The 24,113-nt window shown below is 40.8% G+C and overlaps 1 protein-coding gene across 1 annotated transcript; it reads right to left on the bottom strand.

Annotated features, from left to right (window-relative positions):
- Positions 1-1,969: 1,969 nt before the first annotated feature.
- LOC125079785 (uncharacterized) lies at positions 1,970-22,553 on the bottom strand. Its single transcript, XM_047693540.1, has 3 exons — positions 22,056-22,553; positions 15,257-15,360; positions 1,970-2,086 (listed from the first exon to the last, which is right to left on the bottom strand). The coding sequence occupies exons 1-3, from the start codon at positions 22,551-22,553 to the stop codon at positions 2,035-2,037; spliced, it is 654 nt and encodes a 217-aa protein (XP_047549496.1). The 3' UTR covers positions 1,970-2,034.
- Between the last annotated feature and the right edge of the window lie 1,560 nt (positions 22,554-24,113).

Here is a 24,113-nt window from a genome sequence, read left to right on the forward strand (position 1 = left end):
TATAAAGCAAGATGCCTCTTCCCTTTTCTCTCCCTCCCATCTCCCATCAAGCCCTTTTTCTGGAATTAGCCACTGTTCATTTGGTTTGTGTCCTTTCAGATATGTTCCTTGCATTACTCAAACATACATATTCAATGCATGAAATTCCTTTTTTTGCACACAGGATATTACTAATTCATTCTTCTGAAGCATGCTTTTTCCACATGATTTAATGTGGTAACTTTTTCATATCTGTACATGTTTACTTCATCATTTCTAATTGAAATATATTACTCCATAGTACAGAAGTACTATTACTTATTTAACCAGCCCTCTGTTGATGGCATTTAGATCATTCCCACTTTTTCACTGTTACAAACAACACTGCAATTAAACATCCTTTAAATGTTGATAATATTGCAAAATCACTCTCTAAAAAGATTATAGCAATTTATACTTCTTAATGACAAATGCAACAGAAATCTTTCTGTTGCTTCTGGAAAACCCTCAATTGACTCCATTTTAAAAGTTCCAGGTAGGGTGCCTGGGTGGCCGCTGCCTTTGGCTCAGATCATGATCTCGGGGTCCTGGGATCGAGTCCCGCGAGCAGAGAGCCCGCTTCCCTCTCTCTCTCTCTCTCTCTGCCTGCCTCTCTATTTAAAAAAAAAAAAAAAAAAAAAAAAAAAGTTCCAGGTATAATTGCAAGTTTCAGGTTCAGAAATGAGAGTGTTCATTCTCACTGGGCTTCAGCAGCATTGTCCTGATGCCTTGCAACACGGAAGCTGGAATCCAGTCCTTGGCACTCTCTCTCAGCCCAGGTGTCCAGCACCTCCCGGCTGCCAGCAGCAAAGACCTGTCCTCAGTGTTCAGGAAGCAGGCTTAGCTCATGTAGCCATCAGGGTCTGCAGTACTTCCGCTGCCCCCAGGCCTTTCTCCAGAGACCCAGTGAGTCAGCAAGAGACAGAGACCATCTCTAATTCCCACAGAAGAGTCTTTCTGCCTGTCTGACAAGCTCCTGTCCTCCCTGGATTTCCCTTCCTAGAATACAGCTCCTCTCTGCCCCTGCTCGCAGGCCTGCTGCCTCTTGCTCAGCCCAGCCTTAGCCCCAACATCTCTACCACTGCTAGCCACAGTAAGGGTCTTGAGATGCCCACTGCCCTCTCACTTCTCCACCTGTTGTTTTGGATCAGAATTCACCTCATCCTCTAGAATTGGACAGTTTACTACTCTTTTACCATAGCTGCCCAGGCATCCCTCTGCCAGCCTGCACTCCCCTCTTTCCTGCAGCACCAAGGCCTCACCTCACATTTCCTTTATTCGTTCAACAAATATTTATTATGAGCTATGAACATTTCCTACTAAATTGCACAATTCTGAAATAACTTGCATATATATCAAGCTCTGTATTTCTATTGCAATATGGATGACAGGTTATTGAAATTTTATGAATTTATCACTATAGACTGGATATAGTTCAGTCTTTTTCCTGGAAGAGATGCTCCCCTAGGTAGTTACCATTAGAGTACTACAGTCCATCCCACTGACACGTTATAACTGCCAACGTGTATTAAGTACTCACCAAGTGTTGATCTAAGAAGTGAACATCTGTTAATTAATTCTCACCAAAACAACCCTATGAAATAAGTACTACAGTCATCCCATTTTACAGATGAGTATCTGAGGTTAACTAAGTCATGTACAGAGCCAGTATCCAAACCCAGGCATCTGACACCAGAACCTGCACCCTTAAGTGCTATGACATTCTGCCTCCCCATAGTGCTTTTCTGCATCAGATCCTTGGACAGAAGCCCAAAAATTCATCAATGGCAGCTCTGGGAAAACCTAAAAGATAAAAGGCCCAGGACCTAAAATGAGAGCAACAGCTCTGGACTCTGGCCAATGGAACTCCTTAGCAAGCTGAGTGATCTGCAGGCAGTGGGCACCATTGTCTAGTATGTTCCAGAGATGTGATGAGAGAGAAACATGGAGGCCAGTACTGAGGACACAGAGCTGTCAGTTCTGTCCTGCTAATAAGAAATAGCCATTCATTTCTCTTCATTCAGCTCCAGTCATCTCCAAGGTCCTCTGAGTGGTGGTGGAGATGTCACTGTGAGAATTAAGGGCAAGGACTGTGGAGTCAGAGTGTCTGGGTCCATCCAAATCTTCACTCTACTAGTTCATAGGTATGTGACCTTGAGATAAGTTGCAAAAACATATCTGTGCCTCAATTTCCTGGCATATAAAATGGTATCAATAAATGTGAACTCTTTTAATACCATCTCAAAGGCTGGCTGACCACTTAGGGGCAGCTGAGGCAGGGAACATAAAGCCACAACAAGACATGTGCTTGTATGGGTGCTACACAAGGTATATTCAGAGTGGGGCAAGGAGGCAGCAGAACAGCGATCCAAGCAAAAAGAGCTCTATTAGTTTGCTTGGACTGTTAGGATAAAGCACCACAGACAGGGCAGGTTAAGCAACAGAAAAGTATCATGTCTTGGTTCTGGAGGCTGGAAGTTCAAGATCAAGCTGTCAGCAGGGTTGGTTCCTTCAGAGAGCTATGAGGGAAGGATTTGTTCCATTCCTCTCTGGTTGGCCTAGGCGGCTATCTTCTCCCTTTATCTACCCACATCATCTTCCCTCTAGGATTCTCTGTGTTCAAATCCCCCTTCTGTAAGGATACCATATTTGATTACGCCCACCTTAATGACATCATTTTTTATGTTATAGGTTTATTTTTACAATTACAAATAAAATAAGAAAAACATAAAAAATATAGTAAACAACCGTTATCGGAAAACTGCTGGTACAGTGTTGGAGTTCACAACCATTTTTTTTTTTTAGATTTTATTTAAATTCAAGTTAGGGGGGCACCTGGGTGGCTCAGTGGGTTAAAGCCTCTGCCTTCGGCTCAGGTCATTAACCCCAGGGTCCTGGGATGGAGTCCCGCATCGGGCTCTCAGCTCAACAGGGAGCCTGCTTCTCCGTCTCTCTCTGCCTGCCTCTCTGCCTACTTGTGATCTCCATCTGTCAAATAAATAAATAAATAAATAATCTTTAAATTCAAATTAGTTAACACATTAGTTTCAGAGGTAGAATTTAGTAATTCATCAGTTGTATACAACACCCAGTGCTCATTACATCAAGTGTCCTTCTTAACGCCCATCACACAGTTACCCCTCCCCCCACCTATCTTCCCTCCAGCAACCCTCAGTTTGTTCTCTATAGTTAAGATTCTCTTATGGTTTGCCTCTCTGTCTGTTTTTATTTTATCTTATTTATCCTTCTCTTCCCCTATGCTCATCTGTTCTGTTTCTTAAATTCCACAAATGAGTGAAAATCATATGATATTTGTCTTTCTCTGACTGGCTTATCTCACTTAGCATAATTCCCTCTAGTTCCACCCACATCATTGCAAATGGCAAGATTTCATTCTTTTGATGGCTGAGTAATATTCCTGTGTGTGTGTGTGTATCATATCTTCTTCAGCCATTCATCAGTCAATGGACATCTAGGCTCTTTCCATAGTCTGTCCCTAATTGTGGACATTGCTGCTACAAACACTAGGGTGCACGTGTCCCTTCAAATCACTATTTCTATGAGACCAGGTTGACCTTGATCCCAAAACCAGACAAAGATCCCATTAAAAAAGAAAATTACAGACCAATATCCCTGATGAACATGGATGCAAAAATTCTCAATGATACACTAGCTAATCAGATTCAACAGTACATTAAAAGGATTGTTCACCAAGACCAAGTGGGATTTATTCCTGGGCTGCAGGAGTGGTTCAATATCCACAAATCAATCAATGTGCTATACCACATTAATAAAAGAAAGGATAAGAACCATAGGATTCTCTCAATAGATGCAGAAAAAGCATTTGACAAAATACAACATCCTTTGATTAAAAAAAAAACCTCAAAAACGCAGGGCTAGAAGAAACAGATCTCAATGTCATAAAGCCCATATACAAATGACCCACAGCTACTATCATCGTCAATGGGGAAAAACTGAGCGCTTTTCCCCTAAGGTCAGGAACACAGGAGGGATGTCCACTCCCGACACTGTTGTTCAACATACTACTGGAAGTCCTAGCCTCAGCAATCAGACAACAAAAGAAATAAAAGGCATTGAAATTGGCAAGGAAGAAGTCAGACTTTCAGGATTTATAGATGACATGAAACTCTAAGTAGGAAACCCAAAAGACTCCTCTAAAAAATTGCTAGAACTGATACAGGAATTCAGCAAAGTCACAGGATATAAAATCAATGCATAGACATCTGTTGTGTTTCTATTCACCAATAAGGAAGCATCAGAAAGAGAAATCAAGGATGGCTACATAATATTCATATATATATATATATATATATATATATATATATACCACATCTTCTCTATCCATTCATCTGTCAGTGGACATCTGGGCTCTTTCCATAGTTTGGCTATTGTGGACATTGCCGCTATAAACATTGGGGTGCATGTGCCATAAAAAAAAAATGAAATCTTGCCATTTGCAACGACATGGATGGAACTAGAGGGTATTATGCTAAGTGAAATAAGTCAATCAGAAAGATAATTATCATATGGTCTCACTGATATGTGGAATTTAAGAAACAAGGCAGAGGATCACAGAGGATAGAGGAATAAATGAAACAAGATGAAACCAGAGAGGGAAAAAAAAACATTTAAGAGACTCTTTTTTCTTTTTTCTTAAGATTTTATTTATTTATTTGAGACAGAGAGAGAGAGCATAAACAGAAGGGCCAGAGGGAGAAGAAGAAGCAGACACCCCACCAAGCAGTGAGCCTGACAGGGGACCCGATCCCAGGACCCTGAGATCATGACCTGAGCTGAATGCAGACGCCCAAATGACTGAGCCACCCAGGCACCCCAAGAGACTCTTAATCTTAGGAAACAAAGTGAGGGTTGCTGAAGGGGAGGGGGGGTGAGGAATGGGGTGGCTGGGTGATGGACACTGGGGAAGGTATGTGTTGTGGTAACCACTGGGTGTTACATAAGACTGATGAATCACAGACCCGTGCCCCTAAAACAAATTTAATTTTTTTAAAAAAGGAACTGTAAAAGAGCAAAATAAACCTTAGAAAAAAGAGACAAATCAAGGAATCAGTCCCATTTACAATTGCACCAAAAACCGTAAGATACCGAGGAATAAACCTAACCAAAGAAATAAAAGATTTGTACTCTGAAAACTATAGGGAATTTATGAAAGAAATTGAGGAAGACACAAAGAAGTGGAAAAACATTCCATGCTCATGAATTAGAAGAACAAATATTGTTAAAATGTCTATACCACCCCAAGCAATCTACATATTCCATTCAATCCCTATCAAAATAACACCAGCATTTTTCACAGAGCTTAATCAAACAATTCTAAAATTTGTACGGAACCAGAAAAGACACCAAAATAGCCAAAGTAATGTTGAAAAAGAAAACCAAAGTTGGTGGCATCACAATTCCTAGACTTCAAGTTCTATTACAAAGCTATAATCAAGATAGTATGGTCCTGGCACAAAAACATATAGATCAATGGAGCAGAACAGAGAGCCCAGAAATGGACCCTCAACTCTTTGGTCAACTAACCTTCAACAAAGCAGAAAAGAATGTCCAGTGGAAAATAGACTCTCTTAATGACCTCATTTTAACTTGATTACCCCTGAAATAAGATTACCCCCTCCATATAAGATCACGTTCGAAGGTACTAAGAACCAGGACTTCAACATATGAATTTTCAGGTGATGTAATTCAACCCATAACAATCACTAGTGAAAAGAGTTACCATTTACTGGACAACTATCATGACTCAAACACATGACAGACTCTGATTCTTAAAAACCCGTAGCAAATCTTAAGGTGTCCACTAAGAAAATCGAGAATCAGGGAGTCCTAGTGACTTGCCCAAGATTATACAGCTAGTCATCAGTGTAGCCAAGATTTGGATCAGGACTGCTTGACTCCAAACCCAAGCTCTTTAGATGCCATATAACTATGTCCTTTTTAGTTGGTTCCTAACTTGCCAGTGACTTGGGATCATTTCTTTGAAGATACAAGGGCTTATCTAATCTCTGTGGCTCCCTCTGGAGCTGCCCTGCATGGAAGGGGGTTGGTTCTGTTCACATACAGATCCACGGGGACTCCAGAAAATCACAGGCTAGCAGAGCAGGAACAAACTTCTGGTGTCATCTAGTCCAACCCCTCCTTTACAGATGAAGAATGAGCTACATACACAAGATCACACAGGCAGAGGAGAATAATCTTGAGTCTGTGCTCTACCCAGCACTGCCTTACTGGAAGAAATTGTGAGCTTTGCTGGCTGATCTCATTTATTAAGCAAATTGTCTAATAGATTTGAGCCATTTATATAAAATCATGAGATTAGTCATTTTTAATCAAATAGAGTCTGACACAGTATGAAATAGCCAAGGACAGGTCTGTCATGCAAACATCCCACAGCTTTAATTACCAAATGGACAGCGCCTCACATTTATCACAAGAAGCATTTAATTACTTATACAACTTATTTTCTACGCCAATACTTTGAATAGTAAAAAAATCAGGAAAAAGGTCATCAGTTCCTGTCATGGGAATTATTATACAAAAAAGGAAAAACGCATCAAATTTCCACATCCCTTCTCCAGACTGAAAGTGTGGTGTTCGTCTGCCGTAGCATCCATCTTCCCTCAATCAGCAGCTCTAGGGCACAACCACCTGGCCAGCATCTGGGGCAAATGTCCTCTGCCATGCTGGCTTCCTCTGTCCCCAAGTACAGCCCGAGTTTCTCCACAACATTAATCAGGCAGAAAGTCAGAAGAACTGAGACAGAAGCTCAACTGCAGGCCGGTATGACAGGTATGATTCCAGAAAAACAGTCAAAGACCTAGCAGCTCTGGACATGACTCTGCCTGTGAGAAACAGGACAGCCCTCAGGCACATTCCTTCAGCCTTCAAAAACCTAATTTCCTCATCTTTAAAATGAGAGAAATAGTTGCCTGCGTCACAGATTGTGAAGACTGAACACCACAACTGTTAAAATGCACAGCACAAGACTTGTGGTGAATATAGCAGAATGTGTCAACTCGGCAAATCATACTATGTTGTACACCTAAAGCTAACGTAACCTCGTGTGGCAACTCAAAAAAATAAATGTAAAAATAAAATGCACAGCACAGTGGCTGGCACGTAGTAGAGCCTTAAATTTTTTTTAATTGAAAGGGTATGTCAAATAATTTTGTTCCCTCTAAAACTGATCAGCAATCTGTTCTTTCCCTAATTCATATATAAATAGAGAAGAAATTGGGAGTATCACAGGCCCTCATGTGGCCAATCTTTGTTCTAATGCTGCCACCTGCTGCTGGAGAGGCGGCATCCCATGCGGCTATTTCCTGGGGATACACTGAAACACATGAGGGACCACATGGGGGTGCATCCAGACAAGGCCTCCCCAGCACACTTCTCTCCATTGCTATCATTCAGATCTGAAACATGCACATATCTGATTTATGTGGTCCCAGGATTACTGCCCTAGTTCCATGACAGGAGGGGCTTTTCAAACAGAGGATGACATTTTCCTAGTAGGTCACACATTTCCAGCATTATGAACATTAGGATAGCCAAGACCTGAGCCGCACCAGAAGTCAAAAAGTATGCAGCCTGCAGACACGTTTCACTGAACCTAAATAATGTTGGCCCACACTGTGGTTCATAAAATTCAAACTAGCCACCAATGCTTTAAATATCAGATTTCACCTGAAAAATATGCATTTTCAGATTATTTTGTCCCTAAATCCCAATAACAGAGACTTACACAGAATAAGATGGCTAACTAGAGAAAGACTCTGGGTGGCTCAGTGGGTTAAAGCCTCTGCCTTTGGCTCAGGTCATGATCCCAGGGTCCCGGGATATAGCCCCACATCGGGCTCTCTGCTCAGCAGGGAGCCTGCTTCTTCCTCTCTCTCTCTGCCTGCCTCTTTGCCTACTTGTGATCTCTATCTGTCAAATAAGTAAATAAAATCTTTAAAAAAAAAAAGACTGATTTTTACCTTCAAGTAATAATAATAATTCGTAACTACCAAGCAAACCATACTTGTTAAAAATAAGGGCCAGAAAGAAAATTCACAATAACATAGGTTAGAGTCAGTCCAGCTAGATAGGAAGAAAATGCTAATTATTGAGTCTTTGTCAAAAAATATTGATGGAAAAACTTCACCTTAATGAAGTATTTTCAGTAAAATAAAAATTTTAATTGGAAAAAATAAGTAAATGTTTTATGTAAGAAATTACTGAAAAATTATATTGGATTAACCATCTGCCCTCCCTCCAACACCATAGAAAACCCATCTTGAGAGCTTAGTATGCATCTGTATATGTCTGTATATTTCTCCATATTATAATCTCACATACTCACATTCACATTGGCAAAGGCTTTTCATTCTTTGTCTTGTAAAAACCCAACTATATTATATACATTTCCTGACATCTTTTTTTTCTCATTTAACAATATCTTTTAAAAATCCTTTCAAATCAGAATGGGTTCATTTGTATTAAAAACAAAAAATCAATGAGGGGTGCCTAGGTGGCTCAGTTGGTTGAGCTTCTGCCTCTTGATTTCAGCTCAGGTCATGATCTCAGTGACCTGGGATCCAGCCCCAATTCAGGCTCCCCACTCATTAGGTAGTCTGCTTGTCTCCCTCTTCCCTTTCCCCTGCTCACACTTTCTCTCTCTCTTAAATAAACAATGAGTCATGGAACACTACATAAAAAACTAATCAAGTACTGTATGGTGACTAGCATAACAACAAATTTTTAAAGCTTAAATAAATAAATAAATCTTTAGGGGAAAAAAGTCAGTGAGAGCAACTGCCAGGTTGAAGAAAAGACATATTTTTATTTTTAAAAGAAATTGCCAGACTACTTTGCAGAAGGACTGAAATAATTCACCTTTCCTTTGGCAAAGTACGTTGAGTACCTCCTTGCCTATAACCCAACAGTAGCTGGCATTACTACTTCTTTCCACCAGCCTGATAGAGGTAAAGATTAATCTCATTATTATTTTAATTTGCATTTCTCTAGCTTCTAATTAGATTGAGCCCCTTTTCATATGTTTGCTGGCAAAAAGCTTTGCTCTTCCACAAAATGCCTGTTTATCTGACTTAGCCATGTTTTACTGGGTAGTTTGTCTTTTGTTTCCATTTGTAAGAGTTGTTGGTGTATTTTCATTACAAATTTTATATACCTATCATCTGGAGGTTAATCATTTTCTTTCCAAATCAGTCATTTGTCTACTGACTCTGCTGATGAATTCTGCCATACAGAAGTGTGAATTTATATATAAATAAATATGATTAAACTTCTGGTTAAAGGGGTATTTCCCCATCATTCCCAATTATTGGGAATGTAGCCTCCCAGATTATCTTGCAAGACATTATTATATAATTTTTTATATTTGGTACTTATATTTAATTTTTTTTATTAAACATAAGACAAGCATCCAAGTTTTTCTTCCAAATAGATAACCAGTTTTGCCAGGACCATTCATTATAGAATATATCCTTTCCCCACTGAACTAAACTAGCAACTTTCTAACGTAGAAGAAGCTTATATAGTCTAAGATCTATCTCCAGAATCCTTATTCTGTTTTACTGATCTAGTTACCTATTCTTATGTCAATGTAATATTTAATTTATAGTATGTTCTGATATCTTATAAACCCTCTCTCACTAGTCTTCTTACCATATTTTTCTGAGCCATTTTTGGGCATTGATTCTTCTGTATTCTCCCCACCTCAAAGCCCCTGGGATCCTAATAAGAATTGCCTTAGCTTTACATATTAATTTTAGAAGAATTGACCATTTTAAGTTGTCTTTCTATCCAAAAAATGGTGTTTTTATTTGTTTATATCTTGTTTTATGACCTTCTATAAGATATATAACTCCCAATGATTTATTTGCTTCATATTAAGTCCTGTTTTTTTCTTATCAAATTTCTTCCTATATTATAACTCTTGTTATTAAGCAGTTGCTAACATTTCCATTTGTAGCTATTTATTTCTGTAGATAAAAATTGCTGATATTAATATATTTTATCTTGCATCTAGACACCTAGTCAAATTACCTTTACTAACTCTAAGGAGTTTTTACTATGGCTTCCTGGATTTTCCATACATATAGTCCTATGATCAGAAAAAGAGCTTATTTTTCTCCTCTTTCTCAGTATTTTTTTACCAATTAATTCACTTACTCATTATACTTGCACAAATCTTCAAGACAGTGTTAAATAATAACGGCGAGGGCAGGCATTTTTGTCTAGTTCTTGCTATGAATTAAAACCAATGGTTTTACTATTGTACCATTTAGGATAATATTTGCTGTGCATTTTGATAGTAAATCTTTATTTTGGGGGAAGTTTTTCTTAGGGATAGTCCCTAATCTAATCAGATGTCTTTCAAACAGGTATGTTTATATATTTTCCCCTTAATTTGTTGATGAATGGATCACGTTGATTGATTTCCAGTAGTTGTATTCTTGAAATAAACTATGCTTGTTTTACTACTCCTGACTACTTTATTAGAATGTATTTGTTAATTTTTTAAAAATTTTTATTTATTTATTTGACAGACAGAGATCACAAGTAGGCAAAGAGGCAGGCAGAGAAAGAAGGACGGGAAGCAGTCTCCCTGCTGAGCAGACAGCCCCATGCAGGGCTCAATCACAGGACCCTGAGATCATGACCTGAGCCAAAGGCAGAGGCTTTAACCCACTGAGCCACCCAGGTGCCCCTGTTAATGTTTTATTTAGAAATGTTGCACCTATATTCATGTGATCACTGTCTATGACCTAGTTTATAAACATTTGAATTGTCCTTTAAAAATAAAAAAACAGGGGTGCCTGGGTGGCTCAGTGGGTTAAAGCCTCTGCCTTTGGCTCATGTCATGATCTCAGGGTCCTGGGATCGAGCCCTGCATGGGGCTGTCTGCTCAGCAGGGAGACTGCTTCCCCTCCTTCTTTCTCTGCCTGCCTCTCTGCCTACTTGTGATCTCTGTCTGCCAAATAAATAAGTAAAGATCTTTTTTAAAAAAATGAAAAAAACAATTGTGACTCTGTCTGGGCCTGTTATCTTCTTCAATCATAGCCTTTTAATCACCCTTCCAACATATTATATAGTAACTAGTACATTCATATTTTCCACTTCAGCTTATTCTCTTGGGGGATTTATATTTGGGGAAGAAATCAACCCTTTTTTACTGCTTTCAAACATACTGCCATAGAAGTACATGTAGTATTCCGTACAATTATTTTAATCTCTTTTCATTTCAATTTTACATACTTTTTGTTCTGTTTTTTCTTTAATCATAGAACCAGGGTTTGAACTCTAGTCTTTCTGTTTCCAGCCCCAGGGCTCATGACCTTGCTCCACACTATATACCCTTAAGGTTAAATTTGGTTGAATCTATAAATGTAAATCATTTTGACTGATTTGACTGAAAAGATTAGTCAAGTGCAGAAATTAGATTTTTACGAAGTTTAAATTATCCTAATTTTTCCTTAAAATAGCTATCTTGGTACAAATAGAATCAGCAATAATATATTCACGCTTGGCAAAATCTTGGAGAATTTGAATTGTCTTCAATTAGCAAGGAGACCTCTTGTTTTCCTTCATTATAAAATTGGTTTTTGACCAGCACCAATAATTTTCATGGAAGAAAGCAAAATCCTCTTTATCTGAGACTATAAGTGTTATTTAATTCTTGAAAATGGTATTCAAACTAACATGAGATTTCTTTCAGTTTAATAAAATACTACCTAATTAGGAAGAAGCTTTACTTCTATCTCGAGGGATATATTAATATCATTAAAAAGAACATATGGTTGAGAAAGTTGTATGTACATTTATAATTTTGTTCCCTTCTGAATATGAAACACTATTTAATTAAGATTATTACTATCTTTAAAGCTTTTTTCTCAAAGGAAATGTTCTTCATTCTAAGCTACATATCTTCTTTTGGGGGAAAAAAAAGCTCTTTAAGAAATCCTGAAATTCTACAAATAGATACACTCTGGTTGTATCCAAAGGAGGACTCCCTTCCTCCCTCCCTCATTATATTTCTATAGACAATATCAATCAGGGCTGCCTGCATGTGCTTTCTTTCTTTCTCTATTGATGACAATTTCTTTTTTTTTTTTTAAGATTTTTTTTTAAATTTATTTGACAGAAGAGATCACAAGTAGGCAGAGAGGCAGGCAGAGAGAAAGAGGAAGAAGCAGGCTCCCTGCTGAGCAGAGAGCCCGATGCCATCCCAGGACCCTGAGATCATGACCTGAGCCGAAGGCAGAGACTTACCCACTAAGCTACCCAGGTGCCCCTTGAGACAATTTCTTAACAACTGTTTTCTCATGAGAAAACTAGAGAGATAAACCAATTCTCCATATAATTCAGGCAAAAACAAAAGAAAAGAGCATAGGGCCTGGCAGAAAGGTACAGAAAAGACCATCTTCTGGACTTAAATACAGACTCAGACTATTATCCATCCATCCACCTTGCTTTCTCCTCATTTGAAACATCTTCTCTGCCCTCATGGTCAATATACTTCAATTTGTCCCACGTTCCTCTGTTTTACCTCTATCTTAGAGATCCGCTTTCTTATTTTCTTGCCGCATGTATAATCTGATCTCTGCCTAAACAATTCTTCCAAAGCCCACCTTCCCTGTTATGAGTTTAACTGCATCCCAACAAAATTCATATGTTGAGGCCCTAACCCCAGTAGCTCAGTATGTGACATTATTTGGAAATTTGGAAATAAGGCCATCGCAGATATAATTAGTTAAGATGAAGTCATACTGGAGTAAGGAGGCCTCCAATCCAATATGACTGTGTCCTTATTATGAAAAGGAAATCTGGCACAGACATACACACAGGGAGAGTGCCATGTGATTTACAAGGCAGGGATCAGAACATGCCAAGGAATGCCAAGATGGCCAGCAAACCACCCTCAACTAGGGGGAGAGGCATGGAACATATTTGTTTTCATACTCTCTGAAGGAACCACTCCGCCAACATCTTGATCTCAGACTCCTAGCCTCAAGAAGTATGAGAAATACCTATTATTTAAGTCACCCAATCCATGGTACTTTGTTATAGAAGCCCTAGCAAACTAACATATTCCCCCAAATGTAATGCTATTTGCTCTACCCTCAACCATGTTAACTTCTCACTTCAATTTGTTAACAGAGGTCACCAAGTCCTTGTAAAATTCTCTCCTAACACTGAAAAACTATAGTCCGTTGACCCTCTTCTGTTGATTTTCCTCACCTTCTTCTCTGATTTCTCCTCCTCCAACCCCCCAAAATGTCAGTGGCCCCAAGTTTCTGTCCACAATCATTTCTATTAGTGGTAATACATTTTTTGAAATAATTTGCTTTTCTTGAGCATATGCCAGGCATCAACCTAAATATTTTATGTATACCATCTTTTTTTTTTTTTTTTAAGATTTTATTTATTTATTTGACAGAGAGAGATCACAAGCAGGCAGAGAGGCAGGCAGAGAGAGAGGAGGAAGCGGCTCCCCGCCGAGCAGAGAGCCCGATGCGGGGCTCGATCCAGGACTCTGAGATCATGACCTGAGCCGAAGGCAGCGGCTTAACCCACGGAGCACACCCAGGCGCCCCTATGTATACCATCTAATGAATCCTCACATCCTACTCTGAGAAAAGTGCTATCCTCTATCGCATTTTGTAAATGAGGAAACTGAGGCTTAGAAGATTCAATATCTTGGGGCACATGGGTGGCTCCGGGGTTAAGCCTCTGCCTTCTGGCTCGGGTCATGATCTCAGGGTCCTGGATCGAGCCTCACATCGGGCTCTCTGCTCAGCGGGGAACCTGCTTCCCCCTCTCTCTCTGCTTGCCTCTCTGCCTACTGTGATCTCCCTGTCAAATAAATAAAACAAAATCTTTAAAATAAAAGAAAGTTAAAAAAAAGAAAGAAAGAAAGAAAGAAAAGAAAGAAAATTTTCAATATCTTGTCTGCAAAGAGTATGAAACAGAGCTGAAATTCAGACTCGGGTGGATCTGACTCTTGAGCACAGACTCACTCCCATACTGTCTCTCACTCTTTCTCCACAAAGAACAGGTCTGTCTCTACCTGTCTCCGAAACCGTACAGAACTCCTGCTGCTTTGTTTCTCTCCAATGAAAAAGAGCCTGTATTTCTGTACCTCCAAAGCCATTTCCCTCCCATACTCCAAGGTCTGAATTTCCACCTTGAACTCCTCTTATCCAAAACTGAACCCTTCCTATATCCCTCCAAATATGCTTCGCCTTCTGTGCCCCCTGTTGACTTCTCTGCCATGCATGCTTAGGAAACATCACAGCATTTGTTATTCATCTCTGCCCCCCCCGCCCCTTTTCATAATCAGTTTCCAAGTTGTGTTAATTTTACTCCTGAATGACTAAATTATCCACTTGTCTCCATTCCACCTGCCTGAACCACCCCCACATTGCCTCTGAACTTGCTTTATAGTCTATTTCTATTCATCTTGAATCATTACCACTTCCTACCCTCTATTCCAGTGACTGGTCTACATGTCTTATATCCCCCACCAAACTATGAGCCCCTACAGGGTAGGAAATGTGATTCATCTCGGAATTTGCCATAGCACTTAACACAGTATCTAGCATATGGCGGGTGCTTAGCAAGTATTGACTGGCTTAATTTGTAAATTCTCTAAGCAAATTAATATATTAGCCAAACTGCCTATTAGACCATTTGAAATCCACAGAGCTCAGAGCAGCAAAACCGTGAAAGTAGATTCAAATCATCAAAATTGCCAGGAGATCTGATTCATCTGAGTCCCATTCTGATCTTGTCAAAATTTGTCATTAGGCACAGCAATCCTGCTTTTTTGTTCCTGTGGAACACTCCAGGCTAAACCATCCACTGGCACCAAAGCCCTTTTCTCATCATTCCCACCACACCCTGCAAGGTCAGAATATGTCATTATCCTTCATGTTTCAGTCTATGAGATGCTAGGTAGGTACCTAAACCCCTTTGCAGTGATAATAACTCTTGCCGAAGTACTTTGAACTTGGCAGGTCACCCTGTTGTTACAAGCATTACCATGCCCAGAGGCCACCACTAGGAGGCTCCAGCATGTCTCTGAAACCAGACTGTTCAGCCAGTCTCTGGGAATGACTGGGGGAAAATTCCAAGTCTTGATTCCAATCTCCATATAAGGGAAAGCAGGGCATTCCCGATGACCACTCACCTCAGTATATAGCCGGATGTCCCAGGGCCTGATGCAGAACAGGTGTTATCTTGTCCCTGCATATTGGAGATTCCTGGTGTGGCAGTTACGTGGATGGCCCCTGCCTGCAAAACAGAAGAGAAGCATAAGATCTAATCATCTCACAAAGGGAAGAGGGGCTTTGAAGAGTGCAGCATTACTCTCTCTCTCTCTCTCTCTCTCTCTTTTTTTTTTTGGCTTTGGTCAACTAACTATGCATACGAAGAGCGTCTTGGTGCTACTGTTAGTGTTTATGGCACAACACACATAACCAAGTACCCCTTCTAAATACTCAGTGATTGCAGCCTTTGACATTTTACATATATCAAGGGATCAAAGGTTCTTGTGTATAAGTAGAAATCCAGACCCATGAAGTATTTCGTTCTCGGAATGACTGTAAAGAAAAAGGCAAGATCAACAATTTTATTTCCTTTACAAGCTTGATTTCAAATGAGGTATGACAACTAAAGTCATTCGCAAATTTTTGTAAATTAATATTTAGCATAATCAGAGAGTTGCTTCTAAATTGTAGGAAGAATCAAAAACATCTGGCAAGTAATATATTCTACAAATTGAAAACACTTAAGTCAGTTTTCCAGTAAGCTCAGAAAAGGAACATTTGCGCACGCTTCTCTAAATTGTCTTAGCATTTATACATGCAAACTGAGAAAATATTGTATATTGGGGAAACATAAAACAATATTTTAAAAGACGAAATAACCTTTCAACAACAATTCCACCATATACTCTGATATCATATCTATACTCAGGCTAGTCAAAGATCCTGAGTTCCCAAATAGAAGCTTTGAGCCTTAAAAAAGCATTTGGAGCAATATAAACTTTACTGCTTAAACAACAGCAAAAAAAGACTAGGTGATGTAATTGGGAACTTAAGCAATCATCTATTTGCACAAAAATACTCATATTTCTAAACTGCGTAATGTTTTAGAATAAGCACAGTTTTAATAGCTAAGGATCAGACACTAAGTTTTGTTTAAATAAGTATTTCTCATATGGTAAGGCTGTTGACAAGACATCAAACTTTGGGGGAAAAAATTAAATATTGGTCATTTTTACATTTGCCAAAATCCCTCTTTATAAACCACCAGTGAATAAATTTTTTAACTATTCAGTTGTTTCTTATAAATAGATATAGTCCTACTGAAGATAACTGCATTTTTTTAAAACTTTTTTTTTCTGGAAAGGTGGACAACTAACACTCTTTTCTATTCTTATCAAAATGGATGTCAGTTAACATTGCCTTATGTAATTGTTGGTAACTCAGTGTTAACATCCAAGAAATCGCTCTTTGCACCACCTTCCCCAGGCCCATTTTCTTCAATTTAAAGCAATAAAAAAAAAAGCTAAAATTCAAAATTACATGTGTGTACATGTGTGTATATTATGCTACAATTTTTTTTTTTTTTTTTTGAGAGAGAGAGAGAAATAGCAGGGGTAAGGGGCAGAGGGAAAGGGAGAATCTTTTTTTTTTCTTTTTAAGATTTTTTTTTTTTTTAAGATTCATTTATTTTATTTGACAGATTACAAGTTAGGCAGAGGGGGGGGTGGGAAGCAGGCTCCCCGCCTGAGCAGAGAGCCTGATGCAGGGCTCGATCCCAGGACCCTGGGATCACAACCCAAGCCGAAGGCAGAGGCTTTAACCCACTGAGCCACCCACGTGCCCCAGATTTTATTTATTTGACAGAGAAAGCACAACAGGTAGAGCAGGAGAGGGAGAAGGAGAAGCAGGCTCCCCACTGAGCAGGGAGCCAGATGCAGGGCTTGGCTCCATCCCAGGGTCCTGGGATCCTGATCTGAGCTGAAGGCAGATGCTTAACTGACTGAGCCACCCAGGTGCCCTGGAAGAGAGAATCTTAAGCAGGCAGCAGACTCCACTCCCAGAGGCTCGATCTCATGACCCTGAGCTCATGACCTGAGCCAAAAGCAGGAGTCGATGCTTAACCGATTGAGCCACCCAGGTGATCCTAGATTTTTAATTTTTTTAATAAAAAAAAAAACCTGAAACATGAAAATGAAAAAAACTCTGCTTTAAATTTGGATTTGCTCATATTCCCGCATAATTTCTAGGCTGAAACTTTTGTCCTGGTTATTTTCACTCACAGCTTTCTAGAAATATTTGTATCATGGTCCCTTTTTAAGAAAAATGACAAATTCCATCTTGTCATTAAGTCACTATACCCTCATCTTCATTATTATCTTCTACAAAGCACACAGTCTCCAAAACATTTTTAGGAGTCCTGTGTGCCCCATCACAGCATCCAACATGTTATAAAATACACTCAGCCCCTTTTAACAAGTCCAGCTTCCTCTTGTCCAACTCAAGTCCAGAGGCTTTCATCCAAATCTACTTTCTTTCTGAAGAGCAAGGAGGTAGCTATGGCTGAAGAATGCAAGAAACCTGACTGGCCTCCTCTTGGGTGCCCGCATGACTTCTGATTCTCGAGAGGCTCTTAAGTTGCTCTGAGTGAGGTAGCTGCGCTCTAGAACTGCTTCTCCACTTAAAGATCTCTGTGAAACTTCTGCAGAATCGCACAATGGCGACTTCCTTCCCTCCTTCCATCCCCAAAATGTCTGGAAGTTGCTAAAAACAAATAATTGCAGGGACTACTCTGACATGTAGGGAAAAGTGTCCAAAAAAAAAAAAAAAAAAAAAGTCTTTTGAATTAGAGCTCTTGACTATGATCAAGATGTTGCCTATTTTTCTAGCACTTGATGCGCCTGTTTGAGAAACCTGCTTCTCTTTCAGACTCTCCACCCAAATTTATCTTCTGAGTTACGTGTTTTCAATTGCAGCACAGATGGACAGGATGACAAAGGAAGCTCTATGCTACAGGGACAGCTGTTTATTTCAGGGATGGCAATTCACAATACAAGACCCACAATGATTTCCTTTGTGTGCGCTTTTCTGTTTTTTTGGAATCTGCTAGGATCCTATCATCAAAATAATATGAAGCAGTTTGAAGATCTTCATTGCAATTCTCCCTACAAGGACGGGCTATCTGGTGTTTGCTGGGTTCACCCTGACAGGCCCATATATATACTTACACAGCTCTTTTGGTCTTGGCTTGATTTACTTTCCTGGAAAGAGATGAGGTTTCTGTAAAATCTTTTATCAGTTATGTCTGACAACGGGTCTTGCTGAAGACTTTTCAGACATGTTTTTCTTGTCTTCTTTCCGTCAATAACTGACAAGAATAAAGATGAAAGAGAAAAGGCTTGATCCTGATGAGTGACATCTTTGGTTGGCTTGATGTTGCCTACACACTTTTGTCATGTTTAGAATGTTTGTTTTTAAGAGTTGTATTCTTTTGACAAGGCAAGGTATGAAAATATATGAGATGTTTTTCAAAATATTCCAAAATAATGTGTTCTGAATTTTCCTTTACAGCCGTCAGTTTTCAAGCTAGTACGTTGCAACTGATGATACTTAAGACATATGATAGTAAGCTCCATTCACCCACATAATAAACATTTAAGTCACCACTATCTGCACACAAACCAATGCCAGGTGTCATCTATGGTCATACCTCAAGAAGGTTCATTGGAGAAGGGGAGATACAGGTCCTCGAAAACAAAAAAATTAAGCCACTATATGAGCAAGTACATATTAGGTGGTCAGACTGAAGATGGTTGTATCTAAGAGTAAGTATGCAATAAATATTCTTTTAGTGCTATTACACATAGTACATATTACAATAATTTGATTTCAGTACAAGTAGTACTGGATATGTTTAGCAACACTGTAAGATAATTCAGCTATAATGGGTAGTGACTTGATGTACTTTGGGTAGAAATGATTACTTTCCTAAGCCTGTGCTCCCTAAACAAAGTACAGGCAACAATTTGATTTTTAAGCAGAAAAAAAAAAAGTTTGTTTCCAACTTGCCAAAGTAGTGAAGTTTAAAGAAGAGACTGTTTCTGTTTGGTAAAGCAAATCAAAGAGGTATGTAATGTTTTGAGTGAGATAGCAGAGGATCAAAGATAAAACATCTGGGGATCATGCTTCTAAGAAGAAATATCTTTTTAAACTAGACACATCAAATCACCAAAAATTAAAGGTGCCAATTTACAATAACAGCTGTATTCATCTAATAACATGTCATAAAACCAACAAAGCCATGCTCTGCTGGAAGGTACTAGCAAATATCTACATAAATTCTCCCCTCAGACTTGCATATTATCTAGAATAGCAATTTACACTTGTATGGTGTTTCTGCTTTCAAATGTTTTCACATCCCATATCAATAACAATGAAAAAGGATGTTATATGATGTGCCAGATACAGCTGTAATGTAAACTGAGAGGGAAAATGTCTGGTCCATTAGGCAGCGGATGCAGGCCCGACAGCTTTGTCTTTTGTACACTGTATTATGTGAAGATAAACTCGGACTATGAAGCTGGAGTCCAATCAAAACAAAATGAAAGAAGCCTGGCAAAACCACCTAAAAGCCAAGGCAAGAGAAGCATATTGGGTATGTGAATCAAATGCCTCCCTACTGACCTACACAAGAAGAGGGAAGGAGTAAAAATAGAACACACGTCTAGATTCCACTGGTTAATTTAAACTGCTTGTCATTTCATCTTTAAATCTGCCACTCTGACTGATCAGGGTTGGCAACAAGGAAATCGAGTGCGGTTTGCAGAAAGGACCTAGTAGGAAAGAGAGAAAAAGCTGTGTACCAATATACTCACTAAACCACATGGCAAAGCTAAACATAATGACCCCAGAAAACAAACTGTGAAGTGGCTAGGGCAGTCTTCCTCCCTGCCCCCTTTCTTGGGCTATTTTTCACCTGGTCTACTACCTCCCTTTTATAATTTATTAGTCCCCCCAATTAACAGTCATACTCCCCAACCCTCTACTCTCAGGCCTTGGAAACAAAAAAAAAGTTTCCGTGTGAGTCATTTGAGGTCAGATATTCTCAACCAAAATGTAACATATAATATCAGGTATTTGGAAGTGACTTTAGAAGTCTTTTTCCCCTAATTTTTCACCCTCCGCATCAGTTCTCCTATAATAATCTCCACACATGGAATCCAGCCCAAGTAAACACCTCCCCTGATTGTAAATCAAGGCTTCCTGGGGGCAGCCCATTCCATTTCTGGACTGCTCTATTAAAAGGTTTTCAGTCATGCTAAACAAAATTAGCACCCTACAGTTTCTCCTCACTTGAGAAATATAAAACGAGTCCTTCTCCTCCTGGCAGCCTTTCGCTTTACTTGAAGACATCTGTCACCTCCCCCACTGAGTACCATGTCCCTGCAGTTCAAATAGACCCAACTGCTCCTCATATGACATGATTTATAGGCTCTTAACCATCTCGCTCATCCTCTCTTGGACATGCTGCAGTTCAATAAAGTCCCTCTTTGAAAGTGTGGAAGACAATATTGCAGGGAGTCCCTCTTGCCCAGAATGAAAGAAAATATTGTAGGAATGGCCTAAATATGGAATGAAAGCCTTTATCTGCCATTAAAAGAATTGCAGGCACCAAGGATAGAATGAACAAGAAAGGGGTTCCGATTATTATTATTATTATTATCAGACTGGGGGGAGCATGGCGGGAAGGTGGGAAAGAGAGTTCGCCATGCTTTTCATTCGGTGATTTTGTCATTGGATTTTACTAGGCAAATGAGAACCAGATGAGTGCAATGCTCTCTGCTAGGGATTTCTGGAAAAACAAATGAGTAAGATACATCCTTTAAAAGAATCCCACAAACCCAGCCTCTGCCCCCTGGTCCCCTCCTCTTCATGCAGATCACAATCACACAGGTCTTTTTCATGAGGCAGCCTTGAATTACTCATCCAAGTCAGAGCACCTGCTGGGGGTAAAGGCCTTCTCAGGAAGACGAGCTTGACCTGCCCCAGCTAAGGCGTTAACGTCTGTCCCCTTAGACCACAGAAGTATTTACTATGCTTGCATCACTGGTCCCATGGACACTCTCAACCCAAGCCCAGCTCTGTACACGGTACTCCCACTCCCCAGACTGAGAGCGATCCCCCCTTCTCAAAACACAGCCTTCTCCTCCTTCGTGGGCCCAGATCCCCTGATACTATACATCTATTATCCATTCTCCCTGAGCCTGAGGGGGCCTCCCCCAGTTCCTGCTGCCCAGCAGCTCCTGAGCACGGGTTAGTCTACCGGTCAGAGCCCCGAACACCTTGCATTCTCTTTGCCTTCGGCACTGTTTGCAGCCACCAGTAAGGACACACACACTGGGGCTGTTCAGCTAGACCAGACAGTTACGGAATCCAGAGCTGAAAGCCCTGTGGATCATTCGTTCTACAGCTGACAATCATCTGGGAAGCCCAGAAAGTTAGCTGACCCCTGTGAGGTAACAGGAGGGACCCTCGTGATAGAGTGTTTATTATCTTGATTTCCGGCTCAGGGCTCCTTCTGAGGGAGGACGTTTTTAAAATCTAAACACTTTCTGTGAATTTGAAGAATCAGCCTGGGAGTGGAAGTGACTGTCTCGTCCTCTTAACATTTTAAGTCAGAAGTCTGAAAACTCGACGCCCACCACACCGCACAGAATCTGTTGCTCACTGCCCAGCAAAGAGCTGGGCAGAGCGCTGGTCCCCACAGCAACTCCGACAGAGGGCGAGGATTCCACGCGCAGAACTTGGCCGTCCTGGATTTTCGCTCCCCGGGGCCTTCCCACCGCCCGGGCTCACCAGCCCCACCACCAGGCCGAGGAGCCAGGGGCAAAGCTGCGGCTGCACAGGAGGCTGCACCGGAGGCCGGGCCCCGCCTCCGCTTACCCGGCCGGGCCTTCCCCCGAAGAGCCGGCGCACTCGCTCCCGAGGGATCCTCGGGGTTCTGACTCCCGGGCGCGCCGGACCCGCAGGCTGCCTGGGCTCCGTACCCTCTGCCCAGCGAACGAAGTGGACCTGGACAGCCGCCCACGCCGGCCGGGACTGAGCTGAATCAGGGAGTCCGATTTGCCCGCGCCGCGTTCCGGGCCACGTCCCCAGGCCAGGCCAGGCCACGCCCCTAGACCCCCGCCTTCGCGCGTACCCTCTCTGTTCCCGCCTCACCTCGCGGTCCGGTTCTTTCACCCTTGCGCCCCCACCCTTCCTCCCACGCCGCGTGCCTCTACCTCCCCGCACCGCCCCGCACTCCTCAGAGACGGCGCACTTCCGCTCTCCGCAGCGGCTTCCAGGCCCCGCCCAGAGGGGCGCGAAGACCCCCACCGTTAGGGCAGTACCCACTGGCGACAAGTCAGATTCTCTCCTGGTGCTCTTGGTTTGAGCCCCCATGCGATAAGCATTCGTACCACCCAAGAGTGGACAATTAAATGTAATAATATGAGCTAAGATTAAACGTAATCGGTGCCAGGCTCTGTTCCAAGCACGTTACCAGTATTATAACCCTTTTACAAATTGGAAGACTGAGGTACGGATTGATTAAAAAGTTTAAGACTGATGAATAAATGGGAAAGTGGCATAGCTATACAGTGGAATATTACTGAGCAGTAAAAAGGAGCCAACCGCTGATATGTTGCAGAACTTGGATGAATCCTAAAACCATCATGCTAAGAGAAAGAATCCAGAAGAAAACACAATAATCCCATGCACATGAAACTCTAGACAACCAAATCAATAGTGACAATAAGCAGACCAGCGGTTGCCTGGGGTCAGAGATGGGGCAGGAAGGAAATTTGGGGGGTGATGGATATGTTCCAAAACTTCATTGTGATGGTGGTTGCACAGCTGTGTGTACACTTACTGAAATGTATCAAGCTGTACACTTCAAATGGGTGATCTTTGTGGTATGTAAAATGTACCTCAAAACTCTGCAAACAAACAAAAAAAAAAAAAAAGGAAGAAAGAGAAGAAAGAAGGACAAAAGAGAACTCTGGATAACACCAAGAATAAATCGAGAGGAAACAGGAAAGGTGAAGTGAAGTCAGGGAGGTGTGAGAAGTCAGAAAGAGAGATGGCACCGAAGCCAGAGTAGTGCCTAGTGCATTGTGGATGCAAAACAGATTCTTATTGAATGAATAAATGAACAGCATCTAGAGGGAGGAAGTGGTCAACATGCCACAGAGTGGTTGCTGAGGATGAGACCCCTAAAGAGGCCCCTGAGGGTTGAGCTAGAATCAGAGAGAGCAACCTTAAGAGGAAAGGTGGCTTGGTTTTTTCCCTGCATCACTGTTCTGAAAGTCTCCAGGGAGAGAGATGTAGGAGTATGGAATGCAATCAGCAGACCACCAGCTGTAGGTACAGTTCATAATCATAATACATAATCATAATACAGTTGCAAACAAAACTAATGGAATATTGGGCTCATTTGTGATTTTCCTCTTTATAAAATCCATTGTTTTAAAATTATTAAAAGTGCTTATTTTTAATTGGGTTCAATTATATGAAAACATTTTGCAGTGTTTTTAATGCTGCTTGGCCAATGGCTTGAAAAGGTAATTAATGATGATCTGTCCATGTTCTGAACTTTGACCTTTTGAAAACAGGCTCCAGGCTTTAGAAGAGTGAGAATCGTAGGAGATAGGTCCCCTGCAGTGTGAATTTTCTGACAATGGTTTGCACATGTATGATTAGCAGTGAGCTGTGGTATTCAGCGAAGCCAGCCCACAGCGTAGGCTTTCCAAACCTCATGCTCTGACTTGCAGGACCCGAGTCACAGTGACTGATGGAAGAGGGTGTTGCCCGTTAAGTTAAAGGCTGGTGGGCTGATTAATGGTCTCAGCATGAAGCTTCAGGCCTCTAACCCTGGCAGATCATTAGCTCCCAGAAAATGTCCAGTCTCTGGAGGTCACGGTTATTATTACAAACTAATAAATACATAAAAACATAAAACAG

The sequence above is a fragment of the Lutra lutra genome, chromosome 10, assembly GCF_902655055.1.
Source record: "Lutra lutra chromosome 10, mLutLut1.2, whole genome shotgun sequence".
Taxonomy (NCBI): domain Eukaryota; kingdom Metazoa; phylum Chordata; class Mammalia; order Carnivora; family Mustelidae; genus Lutra; species Lutra lutra.

Excerpts from the sequence above, each read along its gene's own strand:
- LOC125079785 (XM_047693540.1), bottom strand. The coding sequence starts at position 22,553 with ATGGGGGCTCAAACCAAGAGCACCAGGAGAGAATCTGACTTGTCGCCA. Across the intron at positions 15,361-22,055 it reads TCGGGGGAAGGCCCGGCCGG|GCAGGGGCCATCCACGTAAC; the intron begins GTAAGCGGAGGC and ends TCTGTTTTGCAG. Across the intron at positions 2,087-15,256 it reads ACATCCGGCTATATACTGAG|TGACATCTCCACCACCACTC; the intron begins GTGAGTGGTCAT and ends TAATTCTCACAG.